This window comes from Hylobates moloch, unplaced genomic scaffold (genome assembly GCF_009828535.3).
Source record: "Hylobates moloch isolate HMO894 unplaced genomic scaffold, HMol_V3 SCAFFOLD_4, whole genome shotgun sequence".
Classification (NCBI taxonomy): Eukaryota; Metazoa; Chordata; class Mammalia; order Primates; family Hylobatidae; genus Hylobates; species Hylobates moloch.
In genome coordinates, this window is record NW_026652279.1 from 2,754,942 (window position 1) to 2,778,412 (window position 23,471).

At 39.8% G+C, this 23,471-nt stretch overlaps 2 protein-coding genes across 7 annotated transcripts in view; both read right to left on the minus strand.

Moving 5' to 3' along the window:
- Positions 1-23,471, minus strand: part of FHIT (fragile histidine triad diadenosine triphosphatase) — a 1,522,387-nt gene that overhangs the window by 962,819 nt on the left and 536,097 nt on the right. For all 6 annotated transcript variants that reach the window (XM_058437111.1, XM_058437110.1, XM_058437112.1 and 3 more), the window contains one exon: positions 3,531-3,626. The gene's annotated coding sequence lies outside the window, so the exon portion shown is untranslated. The remainder of the gene's footprint in view (positions 1-3,530; positions 3,627-23,471) is intronic.
- On the minus strand, positions 17,353-19,953 carry LOC116466610 (transmembrane emp24 domain-containing protein 2-like). Its single transcript, XM_032754960.1, is given in 4 exon segments — positions 17,353-17,864; positions 17,867-17,967; positions 19,461-19,730; positions 19,814-19,953. Coding segments are annotated over 4 exon segments (1,023 nt in total).

Genomic DNA, 23,471 nt, shown 5'->3' on the forward strand with positions numbered 1-23,471 from the left:
CGTGATCCGCCCGCCTCGGCCTCCCAAAGTGCTGCGATTACAAGCGTGAGCCACCGCGCCCGGCCTACTGTCCTATATTTTTAAACAGTCTTCAAAAGCCAGAGTTTTAAAACTCTGTGTGGCATTTTGTTATGTGAATATGCTATAGTTTTCAATTATTTCCACATTTGTCACCACTTTAGTTGATTTCAATTTGGGGTATTATAAATAATGCTCCAGTGAACATCTTCATAAACACACATTTAACTCACATTCTGTTTATTTCTTAGTATAGATTCAAAGTGAAAATACAGTGGTTGGCAAGGCTTACATTCAAGTATAATTTTATCCTAGTAATTATGGAATTAGTATCAGCAAACCAATTCCTAAGCTAGAATTCACCATCATTTACTAGGAGAAAGATCTCTGGTGGTAAAACAGACCCTGCTTATTTACACAGCCTTACTAATGGGCAATTTGCCAGAGGAAACCAAACCAGAGAGCATGTATGATTGAGTAACCATTACACGGAAAGACGAAATCAGCTCCTACCAAAAGCACATTCATTTCAAGTAATGCCAGCAGCCTGCTGAGTTAGTCGTATTCATCCCCTATAGAAACCCTTCCCAAGTTCGTTGATATGTGACACCCATGACATATTTTTACCATCACTGGTTTGCATGAATTCGCCTGTCTTTGAGACCTGATAAACAATCGGATTTCTTGAACTGAAAAAGGCGAATGTAGTGAAACCCTATCCTGTCATTGGCAAACCTTTTACCTCCCTGGTGGCTTGAGTAGAGAAGTTACTGTCTGGAGGCTGTTCTAAAGAAAACATGATTGGCCCTAAAATTAAAATTCCAGACTTTAGGAGCCAATTAATGATGACATACCACTTTCAATCCATCACTTTGCAATATATTTAAAATGTTAAGACTTATTGTTGGCAAGGGAACAGTATTTCCCAAATTTTATTCCATGGGAAAATGTCTTTGTGGACAAAAGAGTTTGGGAAAGAGTGATATTGGAACAAAGTTCAAGTTGAACTTTTAATGTGCTATTACCAACTGTAATCTCCATGGGGGGCTGTAGCTAGTAACATTTGTAAACTTCTTCAACCACAAATTATTCCTGCTTTATATTGCCTTTGTTTCTGGCAACTGGGTTTCTATAGAGCATTGCAAGGCAGAGCATTCTATGGAACGTACTTTAGAGAATGTTTCTCTAGGTCAGCAGTTCTCAAACATTTTGGTCTCAGGATCCATTTCCACTCCTAAAAATTGTGGAAGGCCCCAAAGAGTTTGTGGTTATGTTGGTTATATCTATGGATATTTACCATGTTAGAAATTAAAACACAAAACTTTCAAAACACTATGAATTTATTTTAAAATGACAATACTAACCCATTACATGTAAACATACATATTTTCCCAAAAAAAAGAGCTAGTGAGAAAAGTGGCATTGTCTCGACATCACATTAATATTTAGCTTAATAGAAGACAGGTGGATTCTCCTGTTTCTGCATTGTATTGTGATATATTATTAGGGTTGAAGTGTGCCAAGAAAATCTAGAAGGAACATTTTAAGAGCCTTTTCAAGTAACTGGATGTTTTTCTCTAATACTGCATCAAAACTTAACAAATGGGAGTTTCTTTAAAAGTTATTTGCAGTGTAGAACTCGAAACCACATCAAGAAATTTTTAGTGCTCTGTTATGTGAAAAATTCATGGTCTATGTGGCATTTCGAATGGATCCTTTCTCCATGCGAAATTTTGTAAAAGCACACATTGCTGTGGACAAAAATAGCAGTTCATTGGATTATGCAGATCTTCCAAATGTTGACACCTTTCATTGCATGATCTAAAAGAGAATTACATTTGCAATATCATCATTGACCTTTTGTTAGAAAAAGTCTTTAAGTATTGGGAAGTGGTCAAGCTCATGGTGGCATATCCAAGTTTCCCAAAATTTGAATTTTTGCTTAGAAGCTTGAATTTTATCACTATCAACAAATATTGGCCAATGGTTTACTTAAAGCGATAGACTCACTTTGTGCATTTTAAAGAAAATATGTTAAATACTTGAGTTTGCATAATTATATTTTGTCTTTCAATGGTTCTTTCATGTAGAAAAATACTGTTCCATATAAAAGGTAGTCAGTTCATTTCACAACCCAGTCTCACAAGCGCTTTTCCTTGAGACAACCATGATATGTCAGTATGCAGCAGCAGTTCTTTCTGCATACTTCTCATTTCAGCACACAGAACACTAAAAAAAAACAAAAAAAAAATAACAATCAAAATGCAATTAAATTAATAATTTTTACTTTTCATCAAGGATATTCTTAGAAAAAGTTGACTTTTTATTTTTTTTAACCACAGTGCATGGCAGTAAAAAATGAAAGGCCAGGCTGGGCGTGGTGGCTCACGCTTGTAATCCCAGCACTTTGGGAGGCCGAGGCAGGAGGATCACGAGGTCAGGAGATGGAGACCACGGTGAAACCCCGTCTCTACTAAAAAATACAAAAAATTAGCCAGGCGTGGTGGCAGGCGCCTGTAGTCCCAGCTACTCGGGGAGGCTGAGGCAGGAGAATGGCGTGAACCCGGGAGGCGGAGCTTGCAGTGAGCCGAGATCACGCCACTGCACTCCAGCCTGGGCGACAGAGCGAGACTCTGTCTCAAAAAAAAAAAAAAAAAAAAAAAAAAAAAAAAAAAAAAAAAAAATGAAAGGCCAAAAGTACAGTTCGGTGCCACTGTCTTGATTCATGCTATGGTGCCAGTAGTTTTAAAAAACATTACATTTGCATCTTTAATGAAAATATTAACATAGTGAAAAAGAAAAAGAGCAACTTAGTATTACAGTAATATAGTTTCGACCTTGCAGACTCCCTGAAAGGATCTCAGGGATCACCAGGAGTCTGTAAAGCACCCTTTGAGCATTGTGGTTCTGGATTCAAAATGTGGTCTTGGCTGGGCACGGTGGCTCATGCCTGTAATCCCAGCACTTCAGGAGGCCAAGGCAGGCGGATCACCTGAGGTCAGGAGTTCGAGACCAACACTGCAAAACGCTGTCTTTACTAAAAATACAAACAAATTAGCCAGGTGTGGTGGTGCATGCCTGTAATCCCAGCTCAGGAAGCTGAGGCAGGAGAATCGCTTGAACCCAGGAGGCAGAGGTTGCAGTTTAGCCGAGATCGCACCGCTACACTCCAGCCTGGGCAACAGAGTAAGACTGTCTCAATAAAACGTACACACACACACACACACACACACACACGCGTGCGCGCGCCAAAAACCCTTAGTTTAAAACACAAACACATCGTACAGCTGCACAAAAATATTTTCTTTGTTTATATCCTTTTTCTATAAGCTTTTTTATATTTTTAAATATTTGTATTACTTTTTAAACTTTTTTTGCTAAAAACTAAGACAAAAACACAAACATTAGGTTAGGCCTACACCTGGATGGGATCATCAATATCACTGTCTCCCACCTCCACATCTCATCCAATTGGCAGGTCTTCAGGGGCGTAACAGGCATGAAGTTCTTACCTTCAATGAAAACAGTGCCTTCTTCTGAATATCTCCTGGAGTTCTTGCCAGAGACTGTTTTATAGTTAACTGTTCTTTAATAAGTAGAAGTACATGCTAAAATAATGAAAAGCATGGTATGTAGTTCATAAACCAGTAACAGTCATTTGTTATCATTATCAAGTATCATGTACTGTACATAATTGTATGTGCTATGCAACTGGCAGCACAGTAGGTTTGTTTACACCAGCATCACCACAAGCACGTGAGTAATTCGTGACACTATGATATTAGCACACTACAATGTCACTAGGCAATAGGAACTTTTTAGCTCCATTATAATCTTAAGGGACCACCCTCCTATCTGCAGTCTGTCATTGACCAGACCATTGTTACGTGGCACATGACTGTATATACAATGGAATACTATTCAGCATTTAGAAAGAAGGAAATCTTGCCATCTGCAACACGAATGAACCTGGGGAACATTATGCTAAGTTAAATAAGCCAAACATAGACAAACACTGCATGATCTCACTTATACGTAGAATCTAAAAAAGTTGAGTTCATAGAAGCCGGTAGTAGAATGTTGGTTGCTAGGGGCTGGGGTGTGGGAGAGGAAAAAAATGGGGAGACATTGGTCAAAGGGTACAAAGTTTGAGTTAAGCAAGATAAGTAAGTTTTGGAGATCTATTATATAGCATAGTTAATAATAATTTATACTTGAAAATTGGTAAGAGGTTAGATCTTAAATTGCTAAGAGAGTAGCATTTAAGATCTACTCTCACCACAAAAATTTATGAGATGATGGATATGTTAATTAGCTTGATTTCATCATTTAGCAATATATATATATCAAAACATCACTTTTTACCCTGTAAATATATACAACTTTTATTTGTCAACTATACCTTAATAAAGCTGGGGAGAAAATGCATGTTCCTGAATCCCATCATGGGCCTGCTCAAACGGAGTATCTGAGGAGGAGGCAGGGCTACCTGAGCAGCAGCACAGGTTGTACACTGCACACCTTGCACAAAGGTATACAGTTAGCGAAGATTTGATCTTGAAGTTTGCATTTTAAAGAAATTGCATATGTGAATCTTGGTTATAGTAGAACTTTAAGTGTTCTAAAGCAGTTGTTCTTCATCTTTATGTGCATCAGAATTACCTGTCTTAGGGTGGAAAACACAAATTTCTTTGTGCCATGCTTGAACTACCTAATTAGAAACCTGAGCATCTGTATTTTCAAGGAAATACATAGCCAATTCTGCCACCTACCAAAATGTAAGAGCCATTTTTCTAGACTAAAAATGGTCTAGCTGTCTACAAGAAATCAACTCAACAAAAGCTGAAGACAACACACACACGGCTTAGGAAACTCAGGCACCATTTGGACAGAGTCTATTCGACAGCTATAAATTTGTTGTTTAAAATAACCAATGCTTTTTTAAATGCAACTTTCCATAGTTTTCTGTTGTTATATTTGTTTTCATTCTGTCAGTATGGTATTGGATCTCAACCTTGTATGTTATTCCACCAACATCTTGAAATTTATTTAGCCATATTTTTGTGGTTTTATATGAATGCTTACTACACATAGTCTGATTTTTTAAAAGGTTTTATCTTATGCAAGATTCTTCAAGAGAAAAGACGAACTTAGTTTACTGTCAAATTACCAAACTGACTCAGATTTTTAAAAACCATTCAAAGTTTCATGTTATGCACTTAACGTAAAAAAATGACTCAATGTAAATATCATGTCTTGTAATGATCCTATTCCTGGGATCTTTTACATGAAACAGAGTGGGCAGGAACATCCTATGGCTGCCAAAATGGAATTAAACACATGGAAACAAAGAAACAAAAGCAAAACTGACCCCTTCCAGACAACAGGGAAACATGTAGATAAGTCAGTGATTTTCCTTCCAGCTCACCACCGAAGTAGAGACATGTATTTTAACAATTGTAAGGGTACTGGGCTTAAGGAAAGGCAAAGTCAAAACTAGGTTATAATGTTGTCCTAGATGGGAAAATGCCAAATCTGCCAGTCACTCATGAAAAGAACACAGCCCCAGGCAACTGATACTGATACATTCAAAGATTATAGTTATGTATGATTACAGAATAGCATTTCATAAACTCTATCAGACAGAACAACTCTTTAATGGAATGTTAACAGTTGGGAGAGGGAAAAAAGTTGGTCATTCTAAGGTCCAATTAATTTGAAAAACCGTGAGTTACACAGAATTAAACAAATTTTTTTGACTGTGGAACTTCTCAGAGCCCTTCTGTACTAATGTGCATTACACCTCTCCCAGAAGAAAAAAGCATGCAGCATTTTTCAAACTTTTGATACTTTGATGCTTTTTTATTTAGCTTCTCACTGTGCTAGAGTTCTCTGGGACACACCCAGGGAAATATTGATACAGACAGGTCAAACAATTAAGGCAAATGCTCAGCCGTATACCTGAACTGTGGTAGAACAATCTAGATGCCACAGAAGTGGTGAAGGCATGCCCAACAGCCAGCCCCACTATATCAAGTCCCTTAGCCTCTCTCCATCGGCCTTAGCTCTGAAAGAAAGATGATGCTTATTAGTAAAGTGCCCTGGGATGGTTGGGCAAGAAACACTAAATAAGAACAAATTATTACCCTCATTACAGGGTAGATGATCTAATAAACCATCTCTATTACTGACAAAGTTTGGAGGCCTGCTATTTTTTTCCTTTTAACTACACTCCAATTTGGCCTTAAAAATCTATGCTAAAAATAACTTATAGGAAATATCCCGAAACCATAACATAAACTTTCTTATTGGACCTCTGTCTGTTTGCACATTCTCAATGACTGCCAGTCACCTACAGGTAAAACCCAAATTTCTTAGCCTGCTGTACAACTCTCCGTCTTTTAGGAGCTGTAGAGTCTATGATTAAGATCATGGTCTTTGTAGGGAGACAGACAGAGTTCACATGCAGGCGCCACTCTACTACATCTGAAGTTATTTCTCTTCTTTGAGCCCTAGATTATCAAAGTATGGTCCATGAACTGGCAGCATCAGCAGCATTTGGGGCTTCCTAGAAGGGCAGAAATTCGGGTTCCATTGAAAACCTACTGAATCAGAATCTACATTTCAACAAGAGCGTCACACTACAGTTTGAGAAGAACTACACAAATTCTCATACACCTTGACTAGCTCATCGGCAAATTGGAGGGAATAATAGTAAACTTGGAGATGGCATTCATCGTCTACTCCTTTGAATCCATCCTCACGTCCTAAGGTCCACTCAAATGTCCTTACCTGTCTCTTTCCCTTCATTACCTTAGTCCAAGCTGTTCTCATTTCTCTCCAGATCTCCTGCAATGGCCACTCAACTCATTACAATGCATCTCCTCTTGCTTCCTTCTATTCTGTTTTACTTACTGCAACCAGAGAAATCTCCCAGGAAAAGCAAATGTGATCAGAGCTTCCATGAGCTCTCAAAATAAAGGCCAAAAGCCTTTCACAGAACTACAACCTCTGTTGAGGGGGTCGCTTCCCACCTCTATATCTTATCTTGCATGATGCTCCACCTGGTTTCCTCTGCTCCAGAAGCACTGGTAAATTCTTTTTTCCATTCCTTGAACTAGCCATCCTCCTTCCCAATACAGAATATTTGCAAAACCATCCTCCTGGTCATCAGTGCCTTCCCGCCAACTCTTTACCTGGTTAACTCCTTCTCAATCTTTAGATGTCAGCTCAAATGTCGTCCCTCTGAAAGCTTTCCCTGAGCCTCCTACCCAGCAGCCAAACACACTGCCTGACCTGTTGCCTGTGCCCCATAAATATTTGTTGAATAAATGAAGGAATTAATGAATGTTCACTCATATGGTTATTGTGACAATCAAATGGATTGAAACCTATAAATCATTGAGCACAGTGCCTGGTAGAGAGCAAAAGCTTAATGCAGTACCAGTGGTAATATATTTTGAATATCAGTCTTTCTAAAAACTAGACCCCAAGCAGTACTTAACAGGGGCTAACCATTAGAATCACCTGGGAAATGTTACACTTCTCAATGTCCAGGCTCTGCTACAGACCGATTAAGTCAGAATCTCTAGGGGGTGGGACCCAGGCACCTGAGGATTTTAAAACTCTACAGGAGATTCCAACGTACAGCCAAAGTGTGACTGCTTTACTCTTTGTCTCACTGTGGTCTCCCAGCCTTCCAGAGAATAGCATACTGGGTGTCAAGAAGAGTCCTCATTAATCATGGCATGAGTCTGTGGCCCACAGAAAGGGGCAATAATATGAATACATGTAGTAAAAATCTGGCAATTCATTTCCCCTAGCCCCTTGACAGCAGCCAGATGGTGGGAAAACTCTCCATCTATTACCCAAGCCAGAAGAAAACCTTTCTGGGAAAATCCAAGTTGCCCGAACTACTGTTGGGAGGAAGTATGGTAACACGTGAAGACGACTCTGGCCCTTTGGGTTAAGTGATGACTTAACGAAATTCATCAGGACTCCATTATAAATCTGTCATAATTGTTTTGTTGAAGCAATTGCTTTGTGGGAGCAATTAATTCCAACTGCTAAAAAAAAGGTGAGAGACTGGGCGCAGTGGCTCACGCTTGTAATCCCAGCACTTTGGGAGGCCGAGGTGGGCGGATCACGAGGTCAGGAGATCGAGACCACGGTGAAACCCCGTCTCTACTAAAAATACAAAAAATTAGCCGGGCGTGGTGGCGGGCGCCTGTAGTCCCAGCTACTCGGAGAGGCTGAGGCAGGAGAATGGCCTGAACCCAGGAGGCTGAGCTTGCAGTGAGCCGAGATTGTGCCACCGCACTCCAGCCTGGGCGACAGAGCGAGACTCCGTCTAAAAAAAAAAAAAAAAAAAAAAAGGTGAGAACTCCTGAGTGTTCCATCAGGCACCAAGAAATAGGTGAGCTGGGAAGCATTTGCCCTTACCTTCTGTCTTCTTCGCTACTCACGTATTTAGAGTGTCAGGAGACCACACTGTACTTTAAAGGCCTCCTCTTCCAAATAACCAACCTTCTGCTATGTAAAAACATGATTAAGAACACACATATTCGTACTGTATTTCTCACTCATTTTGAACTTTTCAAAATGTGATATTGCCAAAGAAGCTTTATCTCTTTTAAGGGTTTCACACACACACACACACACACACACACACACACACACACACACTGCCTTGGTTTGAAAAACAACATAGAACGCAGGCCTCATACAATTTGAGAACCATTTACAATTATAACCTACCAAGTCACAGCTGATACCAAGCCAACACAAAGGCCTCAGAATTGTTATAAAAGGAACAGAATTGCTCTCTGGAAATAATATCCCAGTGGGCTAAATTCCCCCTCCCCCTGTTCCTCCAAGGTGGTAAATTGCAACAACGACAAAAAAGCATGATTCATGAATATAAATTTTTCTTGGCTTTTAAAATCATACACTGGCATAGTCCTCCCCAAACTTCAGCCAAATGAGAATACACAGATAATGACAATTTTACAATAAGTGGTTCCAGGACACAGGCTTTTCAAGATCCACAAATGAAAGGCACTATAAAAAAGAGTATTATTATTATTATTATTATTTCAAGCACCCAGAAAAACCACAATCAATGATTAGCCATAACAATTAAACTAACAATAGTACATCTGGAATCAGCTCCATGGTAATATGTACTTCATGCTTAATAGTTCAAATTAATTCAATCTGATGGTGTTAGACATACCAGTTAGGAGTTGGAGAGCACCAAAATTCACATTAGCTTCCACTTCAAAACATACTATGAAGAGAGAAGGAAGGAAATGAAGCTATAAATAGCAGTGGTAAATACGAAAGGCTCAGAGATTATATGGTCAGGAATAACTCTCAGCTATTAGGAATTCAGTGATGAAAATATGAAGGCTGATATTTCTATCCTTGCACATTCCTCCAGAGTCAATGACTGAGCCACCCATCTGAGCAACAGATCTAAAACCCTAAAATCAGCACAATTATATTCAAAGAAGAGGGTGCCTTCTTCATTCTGCTCACAGCATCCTTTACTAGTACCCCATTTATATTGCAGAATACATGGAGAATTTATCATTTTCAGGTTATAGACTTCAATAAATAAGAAAAGAGAGCAGGGGTTGGGGCAGGCGTAAAAGGTGGGGTAGTTATTGCCTGATTACCTTATCTGTCTCACTCCCCCTTGAAGATTCACTAGATAACTGTCTTAAGCGGCACTACAAATATTCTCTAAGGCAGGATTTCTCAACCTTGGCCCTGGAGACACTTTGGCCTAGGTCATTCTTTGCTGTGAAGGGCTGTCCTGTGCATTGTAGGTTGTTTAGAAACATCCCTAGTCTCCACCTTGTAGATGCTAGTAGCATCCCCCACCCCCAGTTGTGACAACAAAATGTCTTCAGACATGGCCATATGTCCTCTTGGGGGGAAAATCATACTGGTTGAGAACTGTCACTTTAATTCTTTTTTTTTTTTTTTTTTTTTTTTTAGATGGAGTCTCGCTCTGTTGCCCAGGCTGGAGTGCAGTGGCACGATCTCGGCTCACTGCAAACTCTGCTTCCAGGATTCAACTGACTCTCTTGCCTCAGCCTCCCAAGCAGCTGAGACTACAGGCATGAGCCACCACACCCGGCTAACTTTTTGTAGTTTTAGTAGAGACGGGGTTTCACCACATTGGCACTGGTCTCGAACTCCTGACCTCAAGTGATTTGCCCGCCTTGGCCTCCCAAAGTGCTGGGATTACAAGCATGAACAACCATTCCTGGACTACTCTAAGTCTTAATTCACTTGTTTCTGGGCATCGGGAGGAAAATCCAGAGGGCAGACTCCCCTCTAGACTCTTCTTCCTCATTAGAGATGAGCATAGATTGTATTGCCAGCTGTGTGCAAGGCAGCACTCTTCCCATGACATGCCGACTCCTCCTCCTAACACCTTTTGCACATATAGGCTTGTTGCATATAATACAGAAATTTGGAACTTGGCACTCTTCTATTCATTGTGTGGGAAAGAGTTAACACAGAGCAGGCCCCAGATCGCCTATCCTTAGAAGGCCTGTTTGCAATGTTGGCCTTTGGTTAGCAGCTGGGAATCTGAGCTGGTAAACAGTTCCCTACACTAATATGACATTTTTCCTAAATTATAGAGTGGCCACTATGCCTCACCTGTTTGTACAAACAGTGTGGTTTATGCTCAACACCTGCTTTCCTTCTGGGAGTCTGGAATTTGGGTATGTGCTAGGCAGATCAGCTCCCAGCAGTAACCTTGGGCACTGAGTCTCTAATGAGCGCCCTACTAGGCAACACTTCAAACTTGTTCTTGCAGCTTGTTGCTTAAGGAACTAAGAGCATCCTGTGTGACTGCACTGGAAGAGGACTCTTGGACGCTTACTCCTGATTTCTCCAGACTGCACACCATGCACCTTTTCCCTATGTTGATTTTACTTTGTGTCCTTTCACTGTAGCAAACCAGAACCAGAAGAAAACAAGGCTGAGTCCTAGGGGTCCTCCTCGGGACTTACAGAACCTTGAGAGTGGTCTTGGGGACCACCAATACAGTGACTTATTCAACATTCTATTTGTGTGCCTCTATTTCTAGATACAGCAAAGACTTAAACTCCAAGCCCTCGCAGAATTTATGTGGTAGCAGCCAGCAAAGCATTAATTCTAGCATACTTCAAGCTTCTTTCATAGAAAACAAGCCCTGTGGCATCTCTTTTTTGTTTTTATAACAGCTTTTTAGAGATATAATTCACATATCATATAATTAATCAATCTAATGTGTACAATTCAAGATTTATATTCATAGAGTTGTGCAACCACGACCACAATCAATTTTAGAACATTTTCAGCACCCCACAAAGAAACCCTATATCCATTTACAGTCACTACCCATTTTCTCCCAACCACCCAGCCCTAGGCAACCACCAGAGTTTCTGCCGCTATGGGTTTACCTATTTTTGACACTTCACATCGGGTCATACAATATGTGGTCTTTTGTGAGTGGCTTTTTTCGCGTACCAAAATGTTTTCAAGGTTCAGCCATGATGTAACATGTATCAGCACTACATTTCTTTTTATTGCTGAATAATATTTCATTGCATGGATATGCCACATTTCATTTATCCATTCATCAGTAAATGGAACTTTGCGTTGTTTCTACTTTTTGGCTACTATGAATAGTGCTACTATGACCATTTGCATACAATTTTTTATGCACATATGATTTCATTCCCCTTGAATAGATACCTAAGGGTGGAATTTCTGGGTCATATATATATTTAACTTTTTAGGAAATTTTCAAACTGTTTTCCAAAGTAGCTGCACCATTTACTTACCAATAGCACTGTAACAGAGTTCTGATTTCTCCACATCCTTGCTAATAGTTACTATTATCTGTCTCTTTTTTTTTTTTTTTTTGAGACAGCCTGTCACACCACCTCCCAGGTTCAAGCAATTCTCCTGCCTTAGCCTCATGAGTAGCTGGGATTACAGGCATGCCCCACCATGCCTGGCTAATTTTAGTAATTTTAGTAGAGATGGGGTTTCACCATGTTGGCCAGGCTGGTCTCAAACTCCCGGCCTCAAGTGATCTTCCCGCCTCAGCCTCCCAAAGTGCTGGGATTACAGGCATGAGCCACCATGCCCAACCTTATCTGTCTTTTTGCTAATAACTGTCTTAGTGGGTGTGATGTGGTATCTCGTTATGGTTTTGATTTGCACTTCCCTGATGGCTAATGATGTTGAGCATCTTTTCATGGGCTTACTAGCCATTTATTTGCATATCTTCTTTGGAGAAATGTCTATTCAGACCTATTTGCCCCATTTTAACTGAGTTATTTGTCTTTTTATTATTGATTTGTAAGAATCCTTTTTATATTCATATTCTATATCCAAGTTTCTTATCAGATATATGATTTGCAAAACATTTCTTCCATTTTGTGGGTTAGTTTATGATCTCAATGATATCCTTTAAAGCATAAAAGTGTTAATTTTTAGGATGTCCAATTTATCTATTTTTTTCTGGCATTACTGCGCTTTTGGCACTATAGCTAAGAAACCATTGCCTAACACAAGGTCATGAAGATTTATGCCTATGTTTTTGTCTAATAATGTTATAGTTTTAGCTTTTCCATTTAGGACTTTCATACTTTAAGGTAATTTTTGTATATAGTGTGAAGTAGGGGGTCCAACTTTATTCTTTTGTGTGTGGATATCCAGTTGTCTATGGCATCTTTTGAATCACTCCCAGAGATAGTTTCAGGTAATTTTTGTCTATATGAATTAAGGTAACAGGTACCAAAACACAGAACCTATGTATGTGACTAACTGCCTGAGAGCCTTTGTAAAAACTTTTGCAATTGGTGTTTTTTTTCTATTTTCAGAATATGCTCAGTATTTTGCTATATCAGGAAGCAGTACCGCCATTATTACCACTGGTGTTACTACTACTACTAATAATAGTAACTAGCAGATATTTAGTACTTAGTATGTGCCAGGCACTACGCTTGCATTTAACATTCATTAACTTTTAAGCACTACACATGCTTTAACTTATATGATCTTCCTGCCAACACCATGAGATAGGTAGAATCATTATCTTCATTTTACAGATGATGATATTAAGGCTCACTGATGTAAAATAATTTTCCTTAGGTCATAGAACAAGCAGGAAAAGTGATTTAAAAAAATTGAGGGAAGGAATGGCACTGGAAAGTGAGGGAAGGAATGGCACTGGAAATTGAGGGAAGGAATGGCACTGGAAATTGAGGGAAGGAATGGCACTGGAAATTGAGGGAAGGAATGGCACTGGAAAGTGGAGGCCAAGTAATGTCGGGTAGCAAATTCTAACAAATAGTAGCTAAGCACATATGCAAAATATACAAAAATAAACAAGCCAAAATCTAGCACTGGTAGATGACATTCCCAGTTATGATCAAGTTGCTGACAACGAAGGATTGGTCTCCTTTTCTAACTCAACAAAGGGTAGGAAATCTTATCACTCAAGATATCAATCAAGATTTATTTGATCGCTGAAACGGTTTTGTCAACACTCCAAAAATTGTATTAGTGACTAGATGATTGATGGAGTAAGTCAATTAGAACCAGATTAGAAATCGAGATATGAAGTCAGTTACTTCCAATCTGAAAATTAGGAATCATTAAACAATAATATCATAGATGGCATCAATTTTCAAAACTACCCTTTCTGTGTTTGTCTATAGGGCAAAATTCAGGTAAAAAATAACTTTGAAAAGCCTAAAACTATAGAGCAACTTGATCTTGGGAGTGTTTTCCTAGATGGGTAGTGGGGTGAGTCTGGTCAGTTTTCAGTGGAGAAAATGTAGATGAGATAAGCAGTTGATGTTCCCAAATTCAAATAACTTTATGGCAGAAAAGTCAGTCAAGTTTAATTCTCTTTCCCTATACTAGCTGAGTCCTTAATGATAAATACAATACTAATAGCTGACATGTATTGAGTCTTACATTATATAGCCCTCTAAGTACCTGAAAGATGACAACTAATTTATTTAAACCAAGGCGTATGAAGTAAGTACTATTATTTTATTCCCATTTTATATAAGAGGAAAAGGATGTGCAAAATGCTAATAGACCTGCTTAAGAGGTAGAGTGAGACCTTGAACCCTGCAGTACGTTTGTCCTCCTAATAATGTCTCTATATGGTTTCAGAATAGAAGCAAACAGACACATAAGGGTTAAGCATGGCTAACCTAACTCCAAGTTGAGTCTTTTTACACTAGGCAATGCTGTCTTCAATATATTTATAATAACTTTATGCACCAAATAACATTTTGAAGTTTATTTCCTCCCAATACAGAAACATCACTGCATTTCCACTGGGATTTTCAGTACTGTCTGTTGTGGAACTGGTCTGGGCCTAGTGAGTATTGCTTTATCATTCTTAAATAAAAACCATTATAGAGAATGCAGAAAACAATTTCCCTTTCAGTTTCCCCACTTCTACCCATACTGAGAAAGATGGATCCTTAAAGCTCAGAATGTAATAAAAGCTCAAAATACAATAAAAGCTCAGTATCAGAAATGTTCCAAGTCCCTCTACTCTTTCCCTATAGTTAGGAAACTAAAATTTAATATAGGGCACAAACCTCCAGAGAATTCAGTGTATCGAAATGTTAATACACTTTTATATATTTTAACTGAGATAAACAAGAAAGAGATAGGGAAGCCAGAGCAGCTATGGCAAAGACATAATTATGATAAGACTAATCCAGCTAACAGCAATAGAAGCAGATAGTGACTCCACTATGATGCTGTGGTAGAGTTTGTATGGTCAGAAAACTATATCAATATACAACGTGAATAAGGCAGGAGCCCCATTATAGGAAAGCAAATATAACTTACTACGTGACTCTAGAAAGTAAAGCTCATCCAAAAGATCAAAGAACATTTGTCCTATTACTAAAATATTATCCAAATGTATTTTATCAATTAAAACTTGGATAAAATCATTTGCTTCACTGAACAGTAATTTGAAAGGAGCACAGGCTGGGCACGGTGGCTCACGCCTGTGATCCCAGCACTTTGGGAGGCCAAGGCGGGCGGATCACAAGGTCAGGAGATAGAGACCATCCTGGCTAACATGGTGAAACCCCATCTCTACTAAAAAATACAAAAAACTAGCTGGGCGTGGTGGCGGGTGCCTGCAGTCCCAGCTAATCAGGAGTCTGAGGCAGGAGAATGGCGTGAACCCAGGAGGCAGAGCTTGCAGTGAGCCGAGATCACGCCACTGCACTCCAGCCTGGGCGACAGGGCAAGACTCCGTCTCAAAAATAAATAAATAAAATAAAAGGAGCATAGTATGTCCATAACCAAATAGGAAGGAAAATGCCTATTTTGATTTTCATAACAGAGCTTAAACATTGTGGCAAAACTTTAACATGCAGTGCGTAATGTAAAAATTCTTCTACCAGCTCTCACGGGTGTGCTATCAACTATGTCACATTTCTCAGTCTTGACCACAAAAACACCATGAGATACATACACATTGCTGAAATACACTATTTCTCAAACTCGACTTTATCTTCTACTCCAATAACCCTGTCAAAAGGAAAACTAGTCTGGTTACTTCATTTCTGGTAGATCCACATTAACTCCTTTCTTTTAATGCTCATTAACCTTTCTGTTAACAATACTTCTGACCCTCAATACCCACCCTTTCAGACAGGTCAAAACTAAATTCTTCAGTTTACCATTTAAGCCCTTTCCTTCAAGTCTTTGCAGGTAAAATGAGATAAAAACAATCGTTTCTATTCCAGCCAGATTGAAATTTTCTACTACCCTCTTTACTCTTCCCATTAAATTCTACCTGGCAGTTTGTTTGCTTGTTTTTATTTTGTTTTGCTTTGTTTTTTTTAATTGTTTATTGTTTACTGAATCTGGGGCATATTAGATACACAAGCAATTTAAAATTTACATCTTTTAAATCAATTTTGAAGTGTTTTCACACACACACACACACACACACACACACAAACACAATTGGCATGCAACAGTTGTCCTAAGGTGAAACAGTCACCTTATCAACAAAGTGTCATATGTATTCTCACCCAAGGTTGCTTATCCTAAACCTGAAAACCTGTAACAAATTTAAATTACTTACATAAAACTCATTACTTGTAGTTTTCCCCTTGCAAAGATCTCCAAAAATATACAAGTAACTAATATACATCAGTCACAACATAATCCTGGATCATCCCCACATCAAGACCAGATGCTCCTTTAATTTTAAACCCATTATCAGAGAACAAGAGAAAGTCATTTCATTTTACACAAAACAAAATTCACATATGCCGAAAAAGAAAGACCCAAGAGAAACAAAAACGAAAACCCTAGTGCTGACACTGATGTTCAGTGCCATGGTTAAACAGTGGCCCAAAGGCCACAGATCAAAAATAAAATAGCGGCTGTGTATCACTGCAATGAAATTTAAGAGGCTTTAACCCTTTGGCTTCAGAAATCCAGATTTTTCCATTTACATGAGTGCATACTTCCTACATTCCAAGAGTGGAGAAAGTGGATGTGCCAGTGTGGAAAGAAAAAGAGCCACCATTCACTGGGACAACCAGAGAACTGGCTTTAACAGAGACCACTTAGAAAGTTATGCAAAAAAACAAAAAACAAAAGATGGTTGTAGTCTGCATGTGTCATCAATTTTAAGTGGAGGCAACTGAGTCCTAAGGTTCAATGTAAAATATATGGGGGAAAATAGGTGCTGGGGCAAGTCTTACCTTTAAAAGCAAAACTTGAAAACAAAGTGTAAAAGTGCCCAGCCTGGCAGCATATGCCCAAGCCAGAGAGCTCTGCCATGAGCATGCATAGAAAATGTCAGGATTCATACTATTGTTTCTCATAAGGGCTCAACAAAATGAATCCTTAATAGCTTAAACCACAGAATGAGGGAATCCACAGAATGCAGTCATTTCAGTAAAGTACTATCAGGCTTTGTGCTGATTTCCTGAACAAACTGCGTTTTATTATCAAAACAAAAGGAAAAGAAGATTTAAAAAAAAAAAAAAACTATATTCCTATATTTCAATTCCAGTATTTAATTTCTGGAAGGACCTATATAAAGGAGGCAGCATTCAATTAGGAAATTATGCCAATCAATTGTCAAATTTTCACTATGACTTTCCTAAAAAGGTGTTTTCTTCCAATTTCTATTAATCACAAAGAAACATAAGCTGTGACTGTATAGTTCAGAAAATTAAAACATAGAAATTAATGGCTTATGACATTATCACCAAGATGTTTGGTAAACAGTAAACTATGAGTTTGGAATCATCAGGAAGAGGCTTTTGAAACAACCCTCTGGACTTCAAAAAATCTCTTCAGGTGGTAGATGTGTCCCAATGTCATGGCAATTAGAACAAGAGCTTCAAAGAATGACCGAAGGACGACTGGGCTGTTTGTGTTGTCACTAATGGCTCTGTGTGTCCTCTCCCAGACTTTCATGTATTCCTCTTCGTGCTGTACAGCTGTCATGGCCACAGCCAGCTCACTGATCATTTCTTCTAGTTTGTTCTGGTGAGCTTCTGTTTCCATGTCTTCTCCTTTTGGAGCCTCCCCAATATCAATGGTGAATATCACTATCTTTGGAGTCATGGTGGACACTCGGTTACTAAAACAAAATTTATATGTTCCATCCATGTGAGCAGAAAATGTGTATTTCCCACTGGATTCTTTGTCTCCTTTATAAATTCTTTTATTCTTAGGTCCTGTAATCTCCACGTTGATGCCCAGGAAGCCACCTTCGAAGATGAGGCCCATCTTGGTGCCTGAGGTGACCCACTTAAGCACTCCTCAGCATGTGCGTGGATGCTGATGAAATAGCTCAAGACCATGGTCAGGAGGGTGGTCTGGAGCGACAGCAGCTCAGCGAGCATCACCACAGTGGGGCTGGAGCAGAGGCCAGGACTCGGATTGTGGGCTCTAGAGCCACTGCCGCCATCACCACCCTACTGCCTTCGCCTACCTGGCACTTTTTGCTAATCCTAGGAAAAACGCAAACTCAAATGCCTTTTGTGCTGGGAGGTACTGTAAATAAATGAACAGAGAAGTCTAGTGTTAAGAAAAATAAGACGGGCCAGGTGCGGTGGCTCACGCCTGTAATCCTAGCACTTTGGGAGGCTGAGGCGGATGGATCATGAAGTCAGGAGATAGAGACCATCCAGGCTAACACAGTGAAACCCTGTCTCTAATAAAAATACAAAAAAAAAAAAAAAAAAAATTAGCCCAGCGTGGTGGCACACACCTGTAATCTCAGCTACTCGGGAGGCTGAGGCAGGAGAATTGCTTGAACTTGGCAGGCGAAGGTTGCAGTGAGCCAGGGTCTCGCCACTACACTCCAGCCTGAGTGATAGAGTGAGACTCCGTCTCAAAAATAAATAAATTTTAAAAAGTAAAATACAAAAATAAGACAGCAGTACATTACTGGCCGAATATATCCGAGTCATGCGTCATCAAAGAATGTTACCATCAGTGAATCCGTACAGGTCTGCAGCAACCTCAATTTTTACCTCTTCAGAAGAAAGAGTTCAATCGAGGGGCATAAGGCAGAAGGATACACCAAAGCAACTTTTAGAGCAGGAGTGAAAGTTTATTAGAAAGCTTTAGAGCTGGAATGAAAGGAAGTAAAGTACACTTGGAAGAGGGCCAAGTGGGTGACTTGAGAGATCAAGTGTATGGTTTGACCTTTTGACTTGGGGTTTCATACATTGTCATACTTCCAGGGTCTTGCCTCCCTTCTCCCCTGAGTCTTCCCATGGGGTAGGCTGTTCACACGCTGGGTGGCCACACAACACAGTGTGTTTACTGCAGTTGTATGCATACTCACTTGAGGCATGCTTCCCTTACCCATCAAGTGTCCCTATAAGGTCATACACCAGTTAAACTCCACCATTTTGCCTCTTAGTGCACATACTTGATCCCACTCGCCCACCTCCTGAGATCTTATCGGGAAGCTGCTGATCACCAGTTTTAGGTTTCTTCTGTCTATTGGGAGACTGTCGTTCCCTGGTGCCAGCTGCAACCAATTATTATTTGAGAGAACCATCTTAACAACTGCCTGACCATCACCCGATGGTCGCCTGACATTCCTGGTGGGATGGGGGGTGTCCCTTTACTGCCCCAACTCATATCTGACTAGCTGACTAGCTACCTACTGTAACAATTACACTTGATTGCATTTTTTTGTTGTTATTAAATTTTTATTTCATAATCATAAACTTAACCCTGCAATCCAGCTAGGGAACAAGGAAAACACGGAACCCAAAGGGAATTGCAGAGACAATACAAAGATTCTAGGATACTGCGAGCAAATGGGGTGGAGGAGTGCTCTCCTGAGCTGCAGAAGGAATGGTCTGGTGGTTAAGAGAAAACACAAGTCAAACTTATCAGAGCTGTCCACAGTCAGCAACAGTGATCTTCTTGCTGGTCTTATCATTCCTGGACCCAAAGCGCTCCATGGCCTCCATGATATTCGTGCCTTCACCATGCCAAAGACCACATGCTTGCCCTCCAACCACTCAGTCTTGGCAGGGCACATGAAAAACTGGGAACCATTTGTGTTGGGTCCAGCATTTGCCATGGGCAAGATGCCAGTACCTGTATGCTTCAGGATGAAGTTCTCCTCATCAAATTTCTCCCTGTAGATGGACTTGCTACCAGTGCCATATGGCATGTGAAGTCAACACGCTGACATATAAACCCTGTAATAATTCTGTGAAAGCAGGAACCTTCATACCCAAATCCTTTCTTTCCAGTGCTCAGAGCATGAAAGTTTTCTGCTGTCTTTGGAACCTCGTCTGCAAACAGCTTGAAGGAGACACAACCCAAGGGCTTGCTGTCGATGGCAATGTGGAAGTACATGGTGGGGTTGACCATGGCTGATAGTACGGGGCTCCCGGCAGTGGCAGCGTCTGCAAAGCCTGCTTTTTTTTTTTTTTTTTTGACAAAGTCTGGCTCTGTCACCCAGGCTGGAGTGCAGTGGCACAATCTCGGCTCACTGCAATCTCCACCTTCAGGGTTCAAGTGATTCTCCTGCCTCAGTCTCTGGAGTAGCTGGGACTACAGATGCGAGCTACCACACCTGGCTAATTTCTTTGTATTTTTAGTAGAGGTGGGGTTTTGCCATGTTGGCCAGGTCTCAAACTCCTGACCTCAGGTGATCGGCCCACTTCGGCATCCCAAAGTGCTGGGATTACAGGCGTGAGCCACCACGCCTGGCCTGATTGCATATGAAATGCACTATTTCCCCATCCTATTTCACCCCCACCTTTTTTTAACAAAGGCTTCTGAAAATGTATTTTTCATCTTTCAAACTTTGTTGGACAAGTTTTTATGAATAGTCTCAACAGTGCAAGCATGATGCTAGAGAGCAATTCACCTTTGACTTCAGTGTTGGGAGACTGCAGGGAGAGGTGAAGACTGCGACAAACCACTCATGTATCATGGCAATCGCTACTCCCTCTCAGCCATTTCTTGCCAACTAGGAATTCAGGCAGAATGTTGTCAGATCTTTTAGTTATTATAGAAAAGTAAGAAAACCTGCACTTTATGTGAAACTTCCAGATTTTCTAGTATTTTCTAATTTTTGCTTGAAATCTTTTATCGTTCCAATATATTTTATTTCTATATTCCTGTGTAGCACACATCTGGTTTTTTATTTATGTGGTTTTTGTTTTGGTTTGTTTTTAGGCCAGTGAGCTGATGGATCAAGACCTCTGGGTTATATCATTCCTTGGTCAGTAGCTTTTAGTCTTTTTCACCACTACACCCACCTCAACCAAACATGCTTTCCACCAACCCATGCCTATCACTTCGTTTCAGACGTTGCTAAATAAACTATTTCTCCTTACACATTTTCCCTAGATCACTCTATCCTTCATTCCTCATTACCAAACTGTTTTACTCTTTTAGCCTTTAGTGTGTATGCTCTGTGGTCCATTGGTGAGCCCTTTATCTCTTTCTCTAATTACACCTGGACTATAAATTTCTAATGCCGAGGACCCTTGGTCTCCTGCCACATTCACATTCCCTTAGCAGAATGTTGCACACCCAGCAGGCAGTACATGTATACTTTGAGAAAATATTTTATATTCCTAGTCTTGCTAGGATAGAAGTTTTTATTCTATACTTGATGCATTTCTGGATCAAAATATTAAGTCTAAGTCAAGTCTCCATAGTTAAGTTAATCTTGAGGATTAAAACACTTAGCTGGACAGGCAACACAAAACACTTTATCTGAATAATGAAAGAAGAATCCGTCTGTTGGTCTGAAGTATCAAAGCAACTGTCCCAATCCTGCAAACTTTCAGCATTGGGACTTCCTTTCAAGATGTAAGCAGGGATGGAAAATATACAATGCAAGCGCCATTGTTTCACTCTCCTGTGTCTGTGACAGACATCATTAAGTGGTCACAACACTCTTTTCTTCTAAGGCTGAATGCAACCTTAGAAACCATTTTAACATGGCATCCTAGATGTATCGTGTCCATCTTGTTTATTTCTACTAAGAAATAGAGTTGGCATGACGGCTGAAGATCCTATCATATGAAAGTACACATACAATGTATTATTCAAAAGCCAGAGAACAACATACAACTGCTGCTGCATCTCAGTCTCTCTATATTTTATTTTAATTTATTTATTGTTTTGAGACAGGGTCTCGCTCTGTGCAGGAGTGCAGGCTGGAGTGCAGTGGCACCAACATAGCTTACTGCAACCTCTGCCTCTCAGGCTCAGGAGACCCTCCCACCTCAGCCCCCAAGAAGCTGGGACCACAGGTATGGCACCACTGGCATCTCGCCATGTTACCAAGGTCTCAAACTTCTGACCTCAAGCAATCCACTCACCTTGGCCTCCCAAAGTGCTGGGATTACAGGTGTGAGCCATCCCACCTGGCCTCAATCTCTGTATATTTTAGAGGATAGATAATTTCGAAGGGGAAAAGTTCTCTCTAAAGTTGACCAGTCAAGAAGAAACAATGTTCCACTTTAATGACTATGCCAGACTTACCTTACCCATTAACTTTTAATCCTGTAAGAAAGATTTGCTATGTGATGAGGCTGCTTTTGTTGCACCTTGTAAAACATACTGAAATATACAAACTGTAAATGATTTTGCAGGGATTGCTGATTTAAATAAATAAATTGTTATAATTGTAGTTACAGTTATAGTCAAGGGACTGTTTCATTTCTCAGACTCTGAACCAAAGCAATTAGGAACAACTCAGACACAAAATGACCAGCATCAAGAATTACAATGAAAAGCCAATTACCTTTAACTATAAGAAACCTTATTTGCATTTATTAAAACAAATGATCTCTCAGTACTGGAGAAAATAATGTGGATTGGTTGATTAATCCTTCACTTGTAAGAGACCAAAAATTACTTTTCAGAGAGCCTGTATCTTTTCTAAATTTACAGACAAGAAACCAGTAAATGATAAATGATCAAGGCCCAAGGAAAAAACTACATAGCACAGTGGACATCTATGAGTTTCACTTGCGCTAGCATGCATTCCTCATTGTGCTGGTACCATCCTCCTCACTTTCCTCTGGGGAATCCCCTTCTCCATTTCTCACTCCAGATGGTGTAGATGGAGCTAACTTCACTCCCCACTGAGAATGAGCAAATGACCAATCAATATATTTCACAGATGAATGATTCAGGGAGTCAATCATAATTCAAGTCAGTCCAATACTACTCATTGCTAAGATCTGAGAACTACTGAAGGAACTATTGCAAAAGGGAAGAATTTAAAAAAAAATCTTGCTGGCATTCTAGGCTGGTAAGATAAAAACTTTGAGCTTCTAGTGGCCATCTAACCACTACAAAGTGAGACCATGCCTATGCGTGAGACCAACCCAATGCAAAGAGAACTAAGAGATGATAGAGACATATTTCTGATGCCATCTTTGAGAAGCTGCATCCAGTCATCCTGGAGGCAAAAAGCTCTTAACTTTATAGATAGGCAAGCCAAAATCTTCTTACTTTCATTAAGCCAAAGTTAGAGCTAGGTTTCTGTCATTTGCAAATAAAAAAGTTAAGACTAAATGCAAATCACTTACAGCTTGTTTTATTACTAGGTACTCAATGTCTATGATTTTGCATAGCTAAGTGAGAGAACTTAAATTCCAATACTGATGGGCTATTACCTCACGCAGGTACCCTAATAAGTCTTGTTTCCTCTCAGTGCCATTGTTTCCTCATTTATAAAATGGAGATTAAAATGGTATCTCACAAAGAAGAAATATGAATGGCCTATAATCACATGAAAAGATATTGAATGTCATTAGTCAAGAAGGAAATGCAAATCAGCTATACAATGATACCACTTCACACTCACTAGAATGGCTATGATCAAAAAGATAGACAATAACAAGTGTTTTCTAGGCTGT